Source organism: Dermacentor silvarum, chromosome 10 (assembly GCF_013339745.2).
Source record: "Dermacentor silvarum isolate Dsil-2018 chromosome 10, BIME_Dsil_1.4, whole genome shotgun sequence".
Lineage (NCBI taxonomy): Eukaryota > Metazoa > Arthropoda > Arachnida > Ixodida > Ixodidae > Dermacentor > Dermacentor silvarum.
In genome coordinates this window covers 49,957,594-49,972,357 of record NC_051163.1, presented here as the reverse complement: position 1 = coordinate 49,972,357, position 14,764 = coordinate 49,957,594, and the positions used below count along the sequence as shown (strand labels likewise).

The 14,764-nt window shown below is 47.4% G+C and overlaps 2 protein-coding genes across 8 annotated transcripts in view; both read left to right on the top strand.

Annotated features, from left to right (window-relative positions):
* Nucleotides 1–14,764, top strand: part of LOC119431215 (uncharacterized) — a 635,270-nt gene that overhangs the window by 91,684 nt on the left and 528,822 nt on the right. Inside the window, exon 2 of one of the 7 annotated variants that reach the window (XM_049657805.1) lies at nt 5,877–7,196. The exons of 2 other annotated variants lie outside the window; for them this stretch is intronic. In XM_049657805.1, the coding sequence (XP_049513762.1) occupies nt 5,877–7,079 (1,203 nt within the window). In that variant the 3' untranslated portion in view covers nt 7,080–7,196. Of the gene's footprint in view, nt 1–5,876; nt 7,197–14,764 lie in introns of those variants that run through there. 4 more of the 7 variants (XM_049657803.1, XM_049657806.1, XM_049657802.1 and 1 more) reach the window with 4 other exon arrangements.
* The window catches only part of LOC119431222 (TNF receptor-associated factor 3), a 276,207-nt gene that overhangs the window by 254,512 nt on the left and 6,931 nt on the right, over nt 1–14,764 (top strand). The gene's annotated exons all lie outside the window — the stretch shown is intronic.

Here is a 14,764-nt window from a genome sequence, read left to right as displayed (position 1 = left end):
GTTGCACGTGTTTAGCGCTGTATTTATCAATTTCCATGTAGCTACATTTTCATGTTCTGATACATTTGCGGCAAACTTCCCCGCAGGCTGATTCTAGGCTTGGAATTGCTCATTTTGAGCAGTTTCAAGTTTGGGCATTCATTCTTTGAACTTCCCTTCCTCAGCCTTGTTTCTGCGAGCACAATGAAGACTCATCGGTATGCCTTCCCCTCGCATTCCGGACAAAATTTGGTTGACTGGAAAATCGTGGTTTCCTCCGAAACGGATAGATTACGTTCGCGATTTATCTCGACCATCAAGCAATGGACGGTGGGCTCACAGGGTCACCTAAAGTTTATCCCCACTGAACTTTTATTGCATTGACAAGCGCTCCTTGCCACTTCTGGCCACTTCCCATGAGTGCGACATGAACTTATTGAAGTTTTGATGTCCTTTTTTCTAAACAAAATTACCTTTTTAGAAGAAATTTCTTCTTTGAAATTCTCCATGCTTTCTAACTGTCAACCCAATATTTTAACTTTTCTGGCTGTTCATTTCGTTGTTTATTTATTGTGCTCGTAGAGTTTCTCTTCCTTATTACTGTGCTCCTTTTGCGATCCTCCTGCGGTTTCTAACCTTAAGGCGTAAGCCTCGATGCTCTTCCCTCTATTAATGCCCTGCGGCTGTTAAAACGATTGATTTCAACGCGACGTTAGTGTTTGGTACTAGGTAGCAATAGTGCGCATTGCCCTGTATATAATATGCCGGCACAAAGTTAAAGTCAAAGAAAATTTTCGGCAACCTCTTTGTACTCTGCTGTCGATGAATGGTGTATTCAAAGCTCTAATGTCACACGCAGTCAGACCAAGTACTGTTACAGCTCAATTGGTCACATAATTGGCGTTGGGAGAGATAAGGGCTTCAGCACGAGATCTCTTGTTTCGGTACTTCTGGAATGGGATGCTGCTTAGGCCAGAACAGAGTTGATGATGATTACGAACGTGCGCCCAGACATCGGAGCGAGCGATCTTGGTAATTCTACAATTCTACTGGCACTTATGCCTGAAGACCTGACAATACCTAAAAAAAAAAAAAACTGATCTTTACGAGAAAATAAGTGGTGACTGAACACAAAGGTATATGATTTTTTTTCAGCCTGGTTTCGAGTGCGACGAACCGATAAATGTGCACACATGGGTGTTTTGACCGCCGCTGCTTTTCATGGCCTATAGTTCAACTTGGTGCCCTTCATGCTTGTCGTGCGTTAAACTTGCGGTGCCCTATATTATATTTTAGCGCTTCTTGTTTATTCAGAGACCTCTCCCCATAATGGCCTCACAAGCTCTTTTGTTTCAATATTGAAAGCATTAGTTGGCGAATCAATGAAATAACGACAATTCTCGGAGCTCTGTCCTAACTGCAGTTTGGCTATAAGGTAGAAAATATGAAGCGTGTGGAATAGCTCTTAATGCCTGCTTGCTTCAACGGTGCTCATTAGCGAACGTACATGGGCATTTTAGCTTACCTCCACTGTAGAATGGTACCATCTATTTCGGTAATCAAACTCTCAGCCTGCATCTCATCAGACGAATGGCCGCCCTGGTTTGTATGCGGGCATGCTGAGTACGCAAACACCCCGAAAAAGCCACAGAAGCAGGATAAGAAAAGTTTTCGGAATGTCTCAGTCAATTTCAAGTGTAAATATAGTGTGTCCCCTTTGTGTGCGTGCGTGCGTGCTTGCGTGCGTGCGTGTTTAAACACTTTCAATAAAGCCAATGCCGACAGCTTGGCACTTAGAACTGGTTGCTGAGCTAGGTGAGTGGTGTGAAAGTGTCTTCAAAAGAATTTTGCAACTACAATTGTAGCGACGACAGACATGAAATCATGCCACAGTTTTCATCTTTCGCGACGTACGGCTTATTCTCTGAATGAAACCTTCAGAGAAGCATTTCAATTTGGGAACTCATACATCAACGACTGCCAAGTTGTTTAACTGAGTTATCCCAGCCTTCGGAAGTACTAGGGCATTGTTTGCTAGCTCGAAGCCTAGCTCGAACGAATTACGATTTACAATTAAGCTAAAAGGAACGGGCATGTAACTGATACACGATAAATGAACTGATAAATGATAAATTTCCGGAAAGTAATTTGACTTCTTTCTAATAGTTGTATCTTATTAGACGACTCTACTGGACGTCCTGTTCCTTAAAAAAATGACTCTGCAACTCACCTTTTGCAAGTCACCGACAGCCCGTTCAATCGACCCGAGTGAGTGGAGGAGCCTTTGCTAATTCGTTGAACTTACATTTGAGGGCACTGAAAGCGTGGCGCGTTAGCCGGCAGTCACATGGTATTTTTTTTTTAAATTTCGCGCACTTAAAGGAAAGGCTGGAAAAACATTAAACAGGACAGTTATCTTAGCACAGATGAAATAAATTGATGTTTCTGAACAAGCGCTACAATTTTTGTATTAAATTTTTTTTTGCTAGAGTTAGTATTTAAAGAGTTAATTAAGCAATCTGTTAATTACCGAGCTTGGCGGATTGAAAAAAAATATCATGACGTGCTCCATACGGCTCACAGCAATACTGCGAAAATTCGGCATGCCTAACACCTATGTTGGTTTTTAAATACTTGGCCCAAGTATTTTGATGTCGCACCCTGCATAATCCCTGCTGTAACACCCTGCATAATCATAATACAAAATATTGACATGCGTACTTCCTTGTTAAACGTTATCCCTCGAGTGAGTGAGTGAGTGAGTGAGTGAGTGAGTGAGTGAGTGAGTGAGTGAGTGAGTGAGTGAGTGAGTGAGTGAGTGAGTGAGTGAGTGAGTGAGTGAGTGAGTGAGTGAGTGAGTGAGTGAGTAAGAACTTCATTTAGGTCCTGAGGAGAAAGAATTAAAGTGGGGCTTGAGGCCCCGCCAATCATTCCGTTGGCTTCCACCCAGGTCGGGATCGGTAGACAGAGTCCTTCGGCGACGGCCCGGGCCCTCTGGACAGCCTTGAGCTGAGCGATGTGCTCTGTGCTTCTGAGCGCTGAGTCCCAGGAGGACTGGTCAGGAAAGTCCGTGCCCGCAGTGGCAGGGCACAGCCAGAGCATGTGTTCGAAGTTGTTGTATTCGTGGACGCAGTGTGGGCATTCAGTAGGAAGGTCAGGATTGATCCTGCTTAGTGTTGTTGGTGTTATGTATGTCCTAGTCTGCAACTGTCTGTAAGTGACGGCCTGTGCTTTTTTTGAGGTTTTGGTGAGGAGGAGGAAAAATTCTTCGTGCTAACCTATGATTTGAAGTGATTTCGTGGTATGATACGAGCGGGTCTTTGTTGTCTAGATCCCTCCAGGCTGAGTTGAAGTGAGGGGGCGGACCGCAGACGCGGAATGTGAGTTCTCGCGCCAGTTGGGTGTGCCTGCTCGACGCGCCTGCGTGGTTTCTCAAAATTTATCGATAGTTCTATTCATTGGCTGTGGTCAGCAAAGCTGCGCTCAAAATTCGCATTAGGCACTATCGAAATCGTCGGTGAATGCTTTCTGTAACAACCTACGATTCCTTCACCGCTTGATATGACAATGATTAGGCGCATTCATGTTTCACAGTTATTGTGAGGCTTTTATGCACTATCGTGTGCTGTAATTTGCTCACCTGTTATGTATAAAATACCAAGCGTTTCGTTGTACGTTACAGACGCTTAGTGAGTTCAAATTGCCTTACGACAGCGCGCAATCACCAGCAAGTCCTCTCTATCTCTGCCTGATGATAAGATTACCCGGGAAACCAAAGCGACTATCGCCGTAATTATCGAATCATTTGTTCCTCGCCGCGTGGCCAAAGTTAGGGTACGAAAAGCGTGCATTATGGTGTGTGATAACTGAAAGCAAAAAAAGATTCATTCTTATCTGTCCTAGTTTCTACGTCAGCTGAAGTGTGAGAGACCAAATCGGCTCTGTGGAGAAGCCGGTTTAGTCCCGTCCGACCACAGGATTCGTGCCTGAAGACACCGCCATGCCGGATCATGGACAAGGACGGGTGCACCGTTTTCGTGACCACGTCGTCGCGGGCGTCAACTGGCGACCGACGCGGTTTGTCGAAGAGGTGCCCAGTTCACGTGTATGCGGTCTCTGCCGCATAATTCCAAAGCGGACGGTGCTGCTGCCGTGTTCGCACGCTCTGTGCGAGTCCTGCCACGCAGTCGCTTTCGAAGGGGGCGTTAGGCGGTGTCCGCTGGATCAAGAGTCGTTCGAGGAAGCGGAGTGCATCGGTTATGAATTCCCTGCCACGAAATCAAACACCTTGAAGGTGAGAAGGAAAAAAAAAACAGTCTGGTGTTTTTCTTTGTGTGTTTTTTTGAACACATGAATTACCACTAGTTTGACTTCTGCATATGTGCGCGCCTAGCCTACCGGTTAGAGTGCCCGTGTTTCTATTTCAAAATTGTAATTTACTTATTGAGTTTGAGTTATTGTTTCTTTTGATTGTCTATGACAAGAAACCGGAAAGAACAACACGAATGTACTATAAACATGTGTGAAATATGCTGTATGGAATCAATATTCATTAATTTCATAGTGTGACAGACAGAGAAAGAAGTCGAAAAAAAAAAAAAGATGGCAATATTTGAAAACGTGAGAGTTGATAATGACGTGGCGGCATTTTTTTTTTCGGTTAAAAATTGCAAGGAAACATTTGGTCTTCATTTCATTTGGTGCTATTCAATCACTTTCGCTAGAATCATTAAACGTGTTTTGTTGAGTTTCGCACCCAAAATTCAGCGTCGGTGCGTTAGTGTCGATCGCGTTACACACTGTATTGCTAACTACTGGATCATGGGCCACCGACAGATTTCTCAGAAGCTTTTAGCTGGAGTGTTGAGTTGCGTTTAATCGCAATGTAATTGTCCTTTACCAATCAACAACTAGGCCTTACCAGCAAAGGCTTCTCATCTAGCTGGTAATTGCTTGTGTCTAGAATGTAATGGCATGACACGGACATTTCCCACCCAAAAACAGTTAGTAGGGGCTATTTGGTTTATAAGGGCCGCATTCGTGGCCAAAAATAAGTCGCTTCCACTGTACAATGTACCAAAGGAAAAAAAAAAAAAAGGACCGGGAATCACACTAACGGAGAGTAATGACACCATCAATTGATGAAAGAAAACTTAGATTTAGGAGATTTGGATCAAGAATAATTTAGAGTATTAGTCACAAACGTATGGAGGTTACAGCCAGAAAAGTCAGAAAAAAACATAGTGGAAGGTAATTGTTAAGTTGATCTCGTTATTTGTGCATTGCAAATGGACAGAAATGAGAGTGAACAAGAAGCTAACTTTTCCCAAGCAGGAGTCCAACCCACATCCCCCTCATAAAGCGTGCAGTGCCTTGCCAATCACGCCACCACGGCGTCATCCCTGCGCCAAGTTTCCTGGATAATTGTGTGTGTCCACAAGATTCACCACGGGAGTCTTAACCAGCGCCGCCCGCGGAGACGGTGGCGGATTTGGAGCATCCTTTTACACCGTAGGCGGGACGTAGCAGGCACGTTTTAAAAGGGGCAATTGGCCCCATAAGACCTTGCATTCTATCTCATGACATCGAGGCTACAAAATTTCGAGGCCCTCGAGACAACCATCTAACACTTGGGCACTGTTTGAAGCCCTGGAAACTCAGCGTATTCGACTAAAGTTCGGCCGCCTCGCTAACTTGACTAACCTTGCCGGCGCTGTAAGGCAGCCCTTGCATCCGATCTCTCCTAAGTCATTCACTAAGTAGGGCATGAAGAGCTTGACCGACGTGAGGTGGTATGTCTCCGATGCCACCGGCAACAGATTCCTTACGTCTGTCTCCACCTACTAACAGATTGCGTAGGTCTGCACATAAAATTGTACTTTTTTTTCCCTATCAAGGTGTATTGCTGGAACGAAGCCCGCGGCTGCGAGTTTGTGGGCACCATGGAATGTCTGCTGCGGCACTATGAAAATGAATGCACCTTCCACACCGTGGAATGTTTGCGGTGTGGCGGGGGAGTCCTGCACAAAGATCTGCCAACGCACTACGCGACCGGATGCAACGCCGGCCTTCCTTCCGAAACCACAAGGCAGTCGTGCTCGGAATCCACACCACTGACGCACCAAGACTTGAGCAAAGCTCTGGAAGACCTCAAGTCACTGTTGACTAACCCGTACCAGGACGAGCTGCTACCTGCCGTTCAGAGTCAGATGAATGAGCTCACCGAGCAGGTCAGAAGCCAGGAGGCCAAGCTCGCTGAGATCAAGCGCGAGCTCAGAGCCCCTAAGCCGAACTTGAAGCTAGGGATGAACGAATACGCGCGCGTTGCCGTGTCCTCGGGCGTGTCAGACCAGCTGCGCTTTCTGCGAGACGCGCACGAGGGAAACGCGGCGTTGCCGCTGCGCACGGAGAAGGCTCTCGTACTTCGAAAGTTGGAGCACTTCGCCCACTTGTCACTCGACACGCTGGAATACCTGCGTCAAAATGTCACGCGCCAGGGTCAGGCCCCAGTGATTGCGTCTTGTGAGCCTCTCGTCTCTTTCCTGGGTACATCTCAGAGTTTAACAAAAGTGCTGTCCACGGCACCAGTGTTTGGCGAATCGGTTGCCGGGATGTGTTACGTGCTGACCCTGGAAAATGCAAACGAAGTTTTTCTGTGCAAGGAGGATGACATAAAGTTTGCTGAGGTTACGGTATGGCACACGAGGGACACATATTTTACGATTGCCATCTGGAAGCGCAGCCAGCATGAGGAGAGAGAGAAAGCAAGGAAAGGAAAGACCGGGAGGTCAACCAGACGAGCCGCTTTGCTAAGTTCTGAATTCACTTTGGAGATTGAGTTTAACGGGCTGCTGTCGAGTTCTCAGTGTGCTCTGCGCGACTGGTGCGTCAATGTGCGACGTCAGGGTCATGAGCGCTCGTTAGATGGCCCCACAGAAGGTTATTGCTTTTGCAAGCGCGATAACGTCGCACTGGAGCATTTTCATTTTAAGTTCGCAATAGGCTGGGATCTTCTGAAAAGGGGTAGCTTTCTGGTAGACGGCACTATGACATTCGACATCCACCTAAAGTATGTGAATGCTGAGTCCTCAAGCACCTAATGCTTACCAGCACTGCATGTGCTTCACAGCGCTGTGCTCTTCTTATTTTTTATTTTTTTGCTTCGCGTGCTTGTGGCCGTCAACTTTGCCAATAATTTTGCCGACTTTCTGTTAATAAAGAAGCAATGTGCAATATTGTGTTTTATAGTTTCATTATTGCCGAATGAAAAAGAAACTTGATGTCTTTAAAAGTATTTTGAGGGTTATCCGCATTGTTACGTCATTGTTTACTTCTACAGCAGCTCCCGCGTGTGTATTGTCACCCTGAGACCAACCACCTCCAGCGAATTTGCCTGTGTTTTAAAGGGCCCCTGAACACCTCATAACATTTTGAACAGAAGTACAATAAAAAAAAAAAAAAAACGTATGTCGCGTACGGGATGCTGTGACGGTCGTCCTTGATGAACATGGCAAAGCCGCGTGCCTCATAAAATCCACGAAATTTAAGAGCAATCTCTGCCTCCTCCTGCCTGTTCCGATGCCTTCTTCGCGCACCGTGACACCAGACGGGCCATGTGTGTGACGTCGAGATGGTAAAAGCTGTCTATTGGTCAAATGGCATGGCATGATCGAGGGCGCGAACGTGACGAGAGCTTGCTGTGTGTTCTGAGGAGGGAGGCGTGCCCACCAATTGTGCTGCCTATATCCTTTCGTGAAGCTTGCCTTGAGTTGGCGCAACAATACCCTGTTTTTTAGGCACGTTCCACGGTACAAAAATTGTCAAAATAATCAACACGCGCACAGGCTTCTCAACTGATCCCCCGTTGTGGGTGTGTGCCATAAAATGGAACTCATAATCGTCATCCTCGCGCGGTAATCATCTCATATCCAGTTTGTGTTCGCGGGTTATCTACCACTCACTTCTTGGCCAATCCCCCTTTGTCGGTATGTTTCAACAGGTAAACTATGGGACGGCATAACGAGAACGTAGGTGGTGCGACACCTACGTTCTCGGAGATATCCGCTGGAGGAAACTAGCACGTTGCCAGTGCTACCGTTGTGCTGAGAGAGAGAGAGAGAGAGAGAGAGAGAGAGAGGTTTATTTGAAGAAAGACAGAGAGGTCAGCCTGAGCGACAGTTTGCTCTGCCCTGCTACTCTACACTAGAAAAAAAGGGGGGGGGGGAGAGAAAAATAGCAATGAATGATGATGATAAGATAAGTAGGTGCGTATATACATGTCCATCACGTTGGGGTCATTCTAGAGTCTTGCGTCGAGTCCAGTGTCTTGAAGGCAGGCTATAGTCGCTTCGATGACCATAGCTGCGCTGTTGGCGTCAGGCCAAAGACCTAATACAATCTCGTCAGATATTGGTCTTTTAGTCACTCGTTGAATAGTAGAAATAAGGCTTTGCCGTTCTCGCGCGTACGTTGGGCATGGGAATAATATACGCTCAAGTGTTTCTGGCGCTTGGCAGTGATCGCAGTCGGGACCAGTGTCACTGCAGCCGATGATATGCGTATAACGCCTCGTGAGTACAACAGCAAGACGAATCCGGTGTATCATACTCGTTATACTCCTCTTCAGTTTATGAGGCATGCGGAACTTCATTTATGGGTCCCATTTGTGCAGTCGCCTGTGTCGTCGATCTGGATTGGTCCAGTGTTCAAGTGTAGAGTTGCGCATAATTAACCCACCGAAACAGGGCATTCGTGTCTGTTCGTGAGAACGCAATGCTTACTTCAGGCGCATTATTTACAGCTATTCTAGCTTCAGCGTCTGCTTGTTCATTTCCTATCACGACACGGCGTGCAGGTATCCACTGAAAGGTAACATGTCGGCCGCTTTTTGTCGCTATGTCGAGAAGCTCTGCGATTTCGAGAGCTAAAATATAATAAGGCCCTGTCTCGTAGCGCACGCAATGGCTTAAAGAGCGGGTTTGGTGTCGCAAAATAGAGTCGATGTGCGAGGAGGCTCTCCAGCAAGTAATCGTATTGCCTCGCGGATAGCAACAAGATCTGTGGCAGGTGAAGTGGCTTGCGGTCTAATTTAAACCGTCGAGTGATGGTCATTTCCGGGATGACAAAGGCTGCGGCAGAGGCATATGTGGTAACAGAGCCATCGGTATACACGTGCGAAGTACCACCGTATACTGTAAAAATGTGCGATAGGGTAACTTGCTTCAGGCCAATGGATGAAACACAGATCTTCCTCGTAAGCCCAGGGATTTGAAGTTGAGCAAGCTCGGAGAGTATGTTCATACTTCTAAATCTGGAACGCTCGGCCATCGTGGCACTAAGCGCTCTTGAGCGTGTGGAGCAAAATTCCCCGTCGTATTCTCGCGAACCAGTCAGTGTTCATTGAAAGCCCCTCTTCCGTCGAGTCGAGAGAATTTTTTTATTTAAACAATGCGCTGCGGACGTCATATCAGCTCGGGCGGAGAACATCCCGACGACAATTATCTCCAACCCTCCGAAACGCTGGCGAAATTTTCCAGTGCCGCAAACATAAAAGATCATTTGCTCACGTGACTGTGTAGCACACGGGATACCCGTATTTTAAACTAGCTGTAGGTAGTGCCATCGCTGAGGCATCGTCGTGTCTCACTGTGGAAATTGAGTTCAACGCGATGATGGAGGACCCTCTGTCATCGTTACTTCGATGGTGAATGTAGGCGTTGCATCCGGACGAGGTCGAGGCTTTCTATATGCATCCATCTGACAAGCATTGTATTCGTGTTCGCGATCCAGGAACTTCGAGTCATTTTCACCGCCTATTCTGGGGAGGCCTCTCTTCCTTGAAATGCGGCGGTTACCTTCGAGATGGAAAGATGACGTTCGAGGTCCACTTGCCTGGTTGGACGAACAGTGGAGACACTCGAGCATCTATCGCTGTTGAGAACTGAGCGTGCTACGCAGCGCACTTTCCTTCTTGCTGCTTCTTGCGTTTCTATGATGACATCTTAGCGAAGTTTTCGTGGCGACAAGACCCTACCGGCGGCACGACCCTACTGGCGAAGTGGGTTGCCGCCATTCGCCGTGCCAGCCGGTCTCCTTTGGAATACTCGAGGCTCTGCTCGGCGGATTTTACAGACGAGTGCTACGAGTTCAGCGTAGCACTCGTCGTTTCGTGAGCGTAAGCGCCTGGCCAGCGACGCTTACCTTTGGGTGTCTTATTGAAGAACGTCGACTGGGCCGACTGGCTGGCGTGCTGGCGGGTCGAACGCAAAGAGAGATTCATACTCATCGTCGAAACCAGTGCTGTCAGTGCTTGACGGGTTCAAAGAGCTAGCACAGCTCACCGTTTCGTTAGTGCACATGGTCCCGAGGGCTAAAAAAAACGTGCAGTAAGGTAGAAATGTGAAGCGCCAAACGCAGACAGCTGTGAAATAGCCGCTGACAAAACACTGCACGAGAGGCGAAACGCGTCGATATCCAAACGCGATAAATGCCTCCGAAACCACAAGCGCAATTCGCAGCTGTTGCAAAGAGGGAGCTTTTACTCAGCTGGTTAATTAACGAGGCATAGGTTCAAGCAATAAAAAGTACTGAACAAACTGCGCAACACAGTACAGAGCAGACGACTTCGAGAGTCCCATGCGCGGTCACATGTGACGTCAAGCTACAGCGGCCGCCGCTCACCCGCCGGGGTGGCTCAGTTAGCTAAGCCGTTGCGCTGCGGAGCGCGAGGTCGCGGGATCGAATCCCGGCCGCGGCGGCCGCATTTCGATGAAGGCGAAATGAAAAAAAAAAAGAAAAAAACTTATATGCTTGCGTTGTAGCGCACGTTAAAGAACCCCAGGTGGTCAAAATCAATCCCGAGCCCTCCACTACGGCTTGCCTCATAATGAGAACTGCTTTTGGAACGTATAACCCCAGAAAGACGAAGACTGGGAGATCTGTCGAAGTTTTAGAACGCAGAAAAAATATTAAAAAAAGCTAAACAAAAAACTAACCAACCCTTCCCCTGCCGGAAAATGGACGTAAGCGATGCTTGTGTTGGGTGCGCTAAACTAACCATGATGCAACGGCTGCGACGGAGAGAACGACGTCACTGACGGTATACACGCAGTCCACCGTTGTCGCTTGCATTCGATGTCTGAGTTTGCTCGGCGTTGTGGTTAGCAGCATTCGCCCGCCCCCATTGCCGCTTGCGATTCTTTGAAATTAAATTGCTTCAAATTAAATTTGTCCGTTACGTAAGACAATGAATGGCTCATGCTCTCCCGCAAACGCCCCCCCCCCCCCCCCCATTTCGGCGACAGAAGAGAAGTGAAATTCTATGCTGAACGATGAGCGGCAACGCCGCCAGCTGTGGAAGACGACTACGAAGACGAACGCGGGAGCAGTGGCACGAGCGCGTGCCGAGCACGAGCGCAAACCGAGGGTCACGAACGAGCCAGCTGCGGAAGAAGACGACGACGCTTGAGCCAATGCTGATGATGATAGTTTTTTGCGTACACGGACGCCATCGAAATATGTGCCTCATAACAAGCTTCGCTTGAAAACCATGTAAAGGTCCAATTGGCCTGGAAAAATCACCATTCTGTTTTCCACATGCGCAAGCACGTGAGACGTCCTACAGTTCGTAATATTTTGCAATATTACCGGACAATCGCTTTATGCCTTCGGTGTGCCTGCAGAATCGATCATTCCTTAGCGGCATGTTTGAGGTCATTGATATCGCTTTGCGCAAGTGTGCGTGCGAAGTATCGACATTACGTTCGTGTGGATATTACGCCCGTGTCCAATATTCTCTTAAGTACCGCGTTGATACCAGTATTGTCGATGCCCAAAATCAATGATACCAGTACCGATTTATATGCCCGAAACGTGGACGATAATGTGCGTTTTTTTTTTCTCTCTTCGTTTTCCGGCTTTGTAGCACACACCTTCTCACGTTATCTTCTTTCACATTTATAAGCTTCCCCTCGTGGAAGCATGCTTTGTTTATGAAGTATGGTGCGCCGACCGAGTGTAAGGACTCAGTCTTCACCTGCCGTCACCAAATTAAACCGAGTGAAAAGTATGTAATTACGCTACTACAGTAATCAAATAATTATCACGAGTGACCACCGAACGAAGTGTCCCTGCTCCGACAGGTGGCGTTGCCGCTCAGGAAAAGCTTATATGAAGATTATCGGGCCGTTCACACTTCTCACAGTCGAGGACAGGTAGATAGGTAGTTGCGGATTGGGGTAAAATATTCTTTGCTTTGACAGTTGGCGAGCATATCTACGTAATCTGGAAAGATCGTGATACAGAAGCACTGTGGCTCTCAAGCTACTGTAGAAGACTGCCACGGCCCCTCGCATTACAAAGAAGGTAAGATCCCAGCACACTTTCCGTCTTGATATTCCCGCATACAATCGTCACGTGTCGCAAATCTGCCGTTCCGGTCGACAGTTATTTGTTGTAATAATTACTTGCCATGGTAACTGTAGGTGACAAAAAGAAAGAATATCACTCTACAAATTGTTTGCGTTGACGTCATCTCAGCCCCTATCATGGGGCACTACAGAGAAGCGGCGTCAACGCGAAATGTGACAGCATGACTAGAGGCGTCTCTCTGATAGATTTGAATGGCTGCAGCGTGCTAATGCGAAATAATGCGCTCGCACACAAAGAAAGGACGAAGACGACACTGGACTAGCGCGCTGTTTATTTTACGCAATTATGGTGCATATATTTTCGCTGATATCAGCAAGTATCAGACTGCTCGCGCTTGTCCAAGTGTCACCTACGTCTTTCTTTGTGACCGAGCGTATTATTTCATAGTAGTGTGCTACGCGCTAAGCGCGTCCTGCAGGACCCAAATGAATGTTTGTCCAGTCCAGTCCTAGTGCTGCAGTCATTCAACATGTAGAACCTAAAGTCTCGTAGAACCAACTAGTCACAACGGTAGTGCGTGTTTCGCTGAGTGAAAAATCACTACGGAAGATTACACTCCGCACACGTTGCATGATGCGCGACTTGCCGCACGTCACCGCGGTTTTTGCTGCGGCGGCTCAGAGTTGCTAGGTCACCGTGTTCGAGATATAGTCCGGCGGCCAGGCCTCGGAAACTCCACTGGTTTTGTTTTTTTGTCCACGCGAATTGCAGCGCCATCCATGAGATGGATGCGAAACCAAAATCGCTTTTCCTTTTTTTTTTTTTCTTGTCAACCCTCACTCAACTTTGTCGTTTCTCTCTTGCCTTCAACTATCGGCGGCGCGGCCTGCGCTCGTCGTCGGCCGTGCTGATAACGGCCAAAGCGGCAGCAATTTGTTTTCTGGCATTATGAGGTCAGCTTTGCGGTTTTCGCCTTCCGCGCTAGCAGTGTGGTCCGTGTAGTACCCTACCGTTGCACATTTGTCGGCTTTTCCCTGCAACGTCTCGCAACTGTCGCTGTTCGTGCTGTTCGTGTGTGGTTCAGTGGTGTACGAACACATCAAGACGAAGTGAGCCTTGCGACGTGAAATTCTACCGCATCCCTAAAGACAACAGGTGAGCACTGTGCAGTTTACTTCCCGGTTTTTATTTGTGATAGTAATTTTGCGCAGTCGTACATGGCTGTCTGGTGGTGAGGTGCCAGCTAGCTGATTTGAAAACACCACAACGATGCAATAAATCGTTATGTCAACAAGCAGCGAACATAAAGCTCCTTATAAATATAGTACCACCTGTGCGTATCGCAAGGAACACTGTGTGTAGGTGTGCGCTTTGTACTTATTTCCAGCTAATTGGTCGCCATCGTTTAAAAATGCGTTTCTGAGAATTAAGGTTGACATATCACAACTAGTACTCTGCCGCGACGCGAAACGAGCTCAGTTTTGTATGTTCCAACTGCGATTGTTATATTTTTATGATCTACACTGTTCTTCAGGATGGAAGCGTCTTTAACCTACGCTGGAAGGATGGATCTAATGGTTTGCCCAGAGACAAGGTCAACAACCGCAGAATATGCGCGACGCACTTCACGGAGGTGGATTTTATGGACCGAGCGAGAAGCAGGCCTTGAGAAGCTATTCTGCGCATTGACCATTAGAACAATTACAATAAATGTTTTTTTTTTTTACCTGTGCGTAGTACATAAAAGACCATCCACGTTTTGTTGCATTCTATAGTGTGTTGCACTGTCTCCTCTAATTCTGGTTTTCGCAAACGAACACAATAAAGTGAGTCCAAAGAACTGTTGTGTTGTAAGTGGGATGATTTTTTCATACAATTTGGGCACGTGCTTGCTTGATTGTAATAATTAACGTGACTGCGTGCATGAAAGCGCAAAAAGAATCCACTGCGCACAAGCACGCAGCACGAATGCACGAATGGCACGGCTGGACAGGAGAGGAGCGCGGAGCGCGCGCTTCGGTCTGGTGGTGCGTCTGATAACGCCCGCGACAAAAAAAAAAAAAAAAAAAAAGAGCGCGTTGCGGACAGCTAAAGAAATAAAAGAAGAGCATTGCGCGAGGCATGAGGGGAGGGTGAGGCGAGGCATGGGAGAGGAATGTCAAGAGGGAAAGGAGAAACGATCGGCACAACGTTATCATAAATAAGGAAGAAAAAAAGTGCTATAACTGAAAGGAGGAGGGTAAAAGAAATCGCGCCGCTTTTCTTTTTTCTTTTCTTTTTTTCGCTACCGTAGTACCGTCATCCATCCGCTAGGGCCTAACTGAAGTGCGACTTGGCGCTAGCGTCGACTGAGCGTATGCTATAGGAGAACCAATGGGAGGTATAGGAAGATTTACTCCCCTGCGGCGGCCACGTC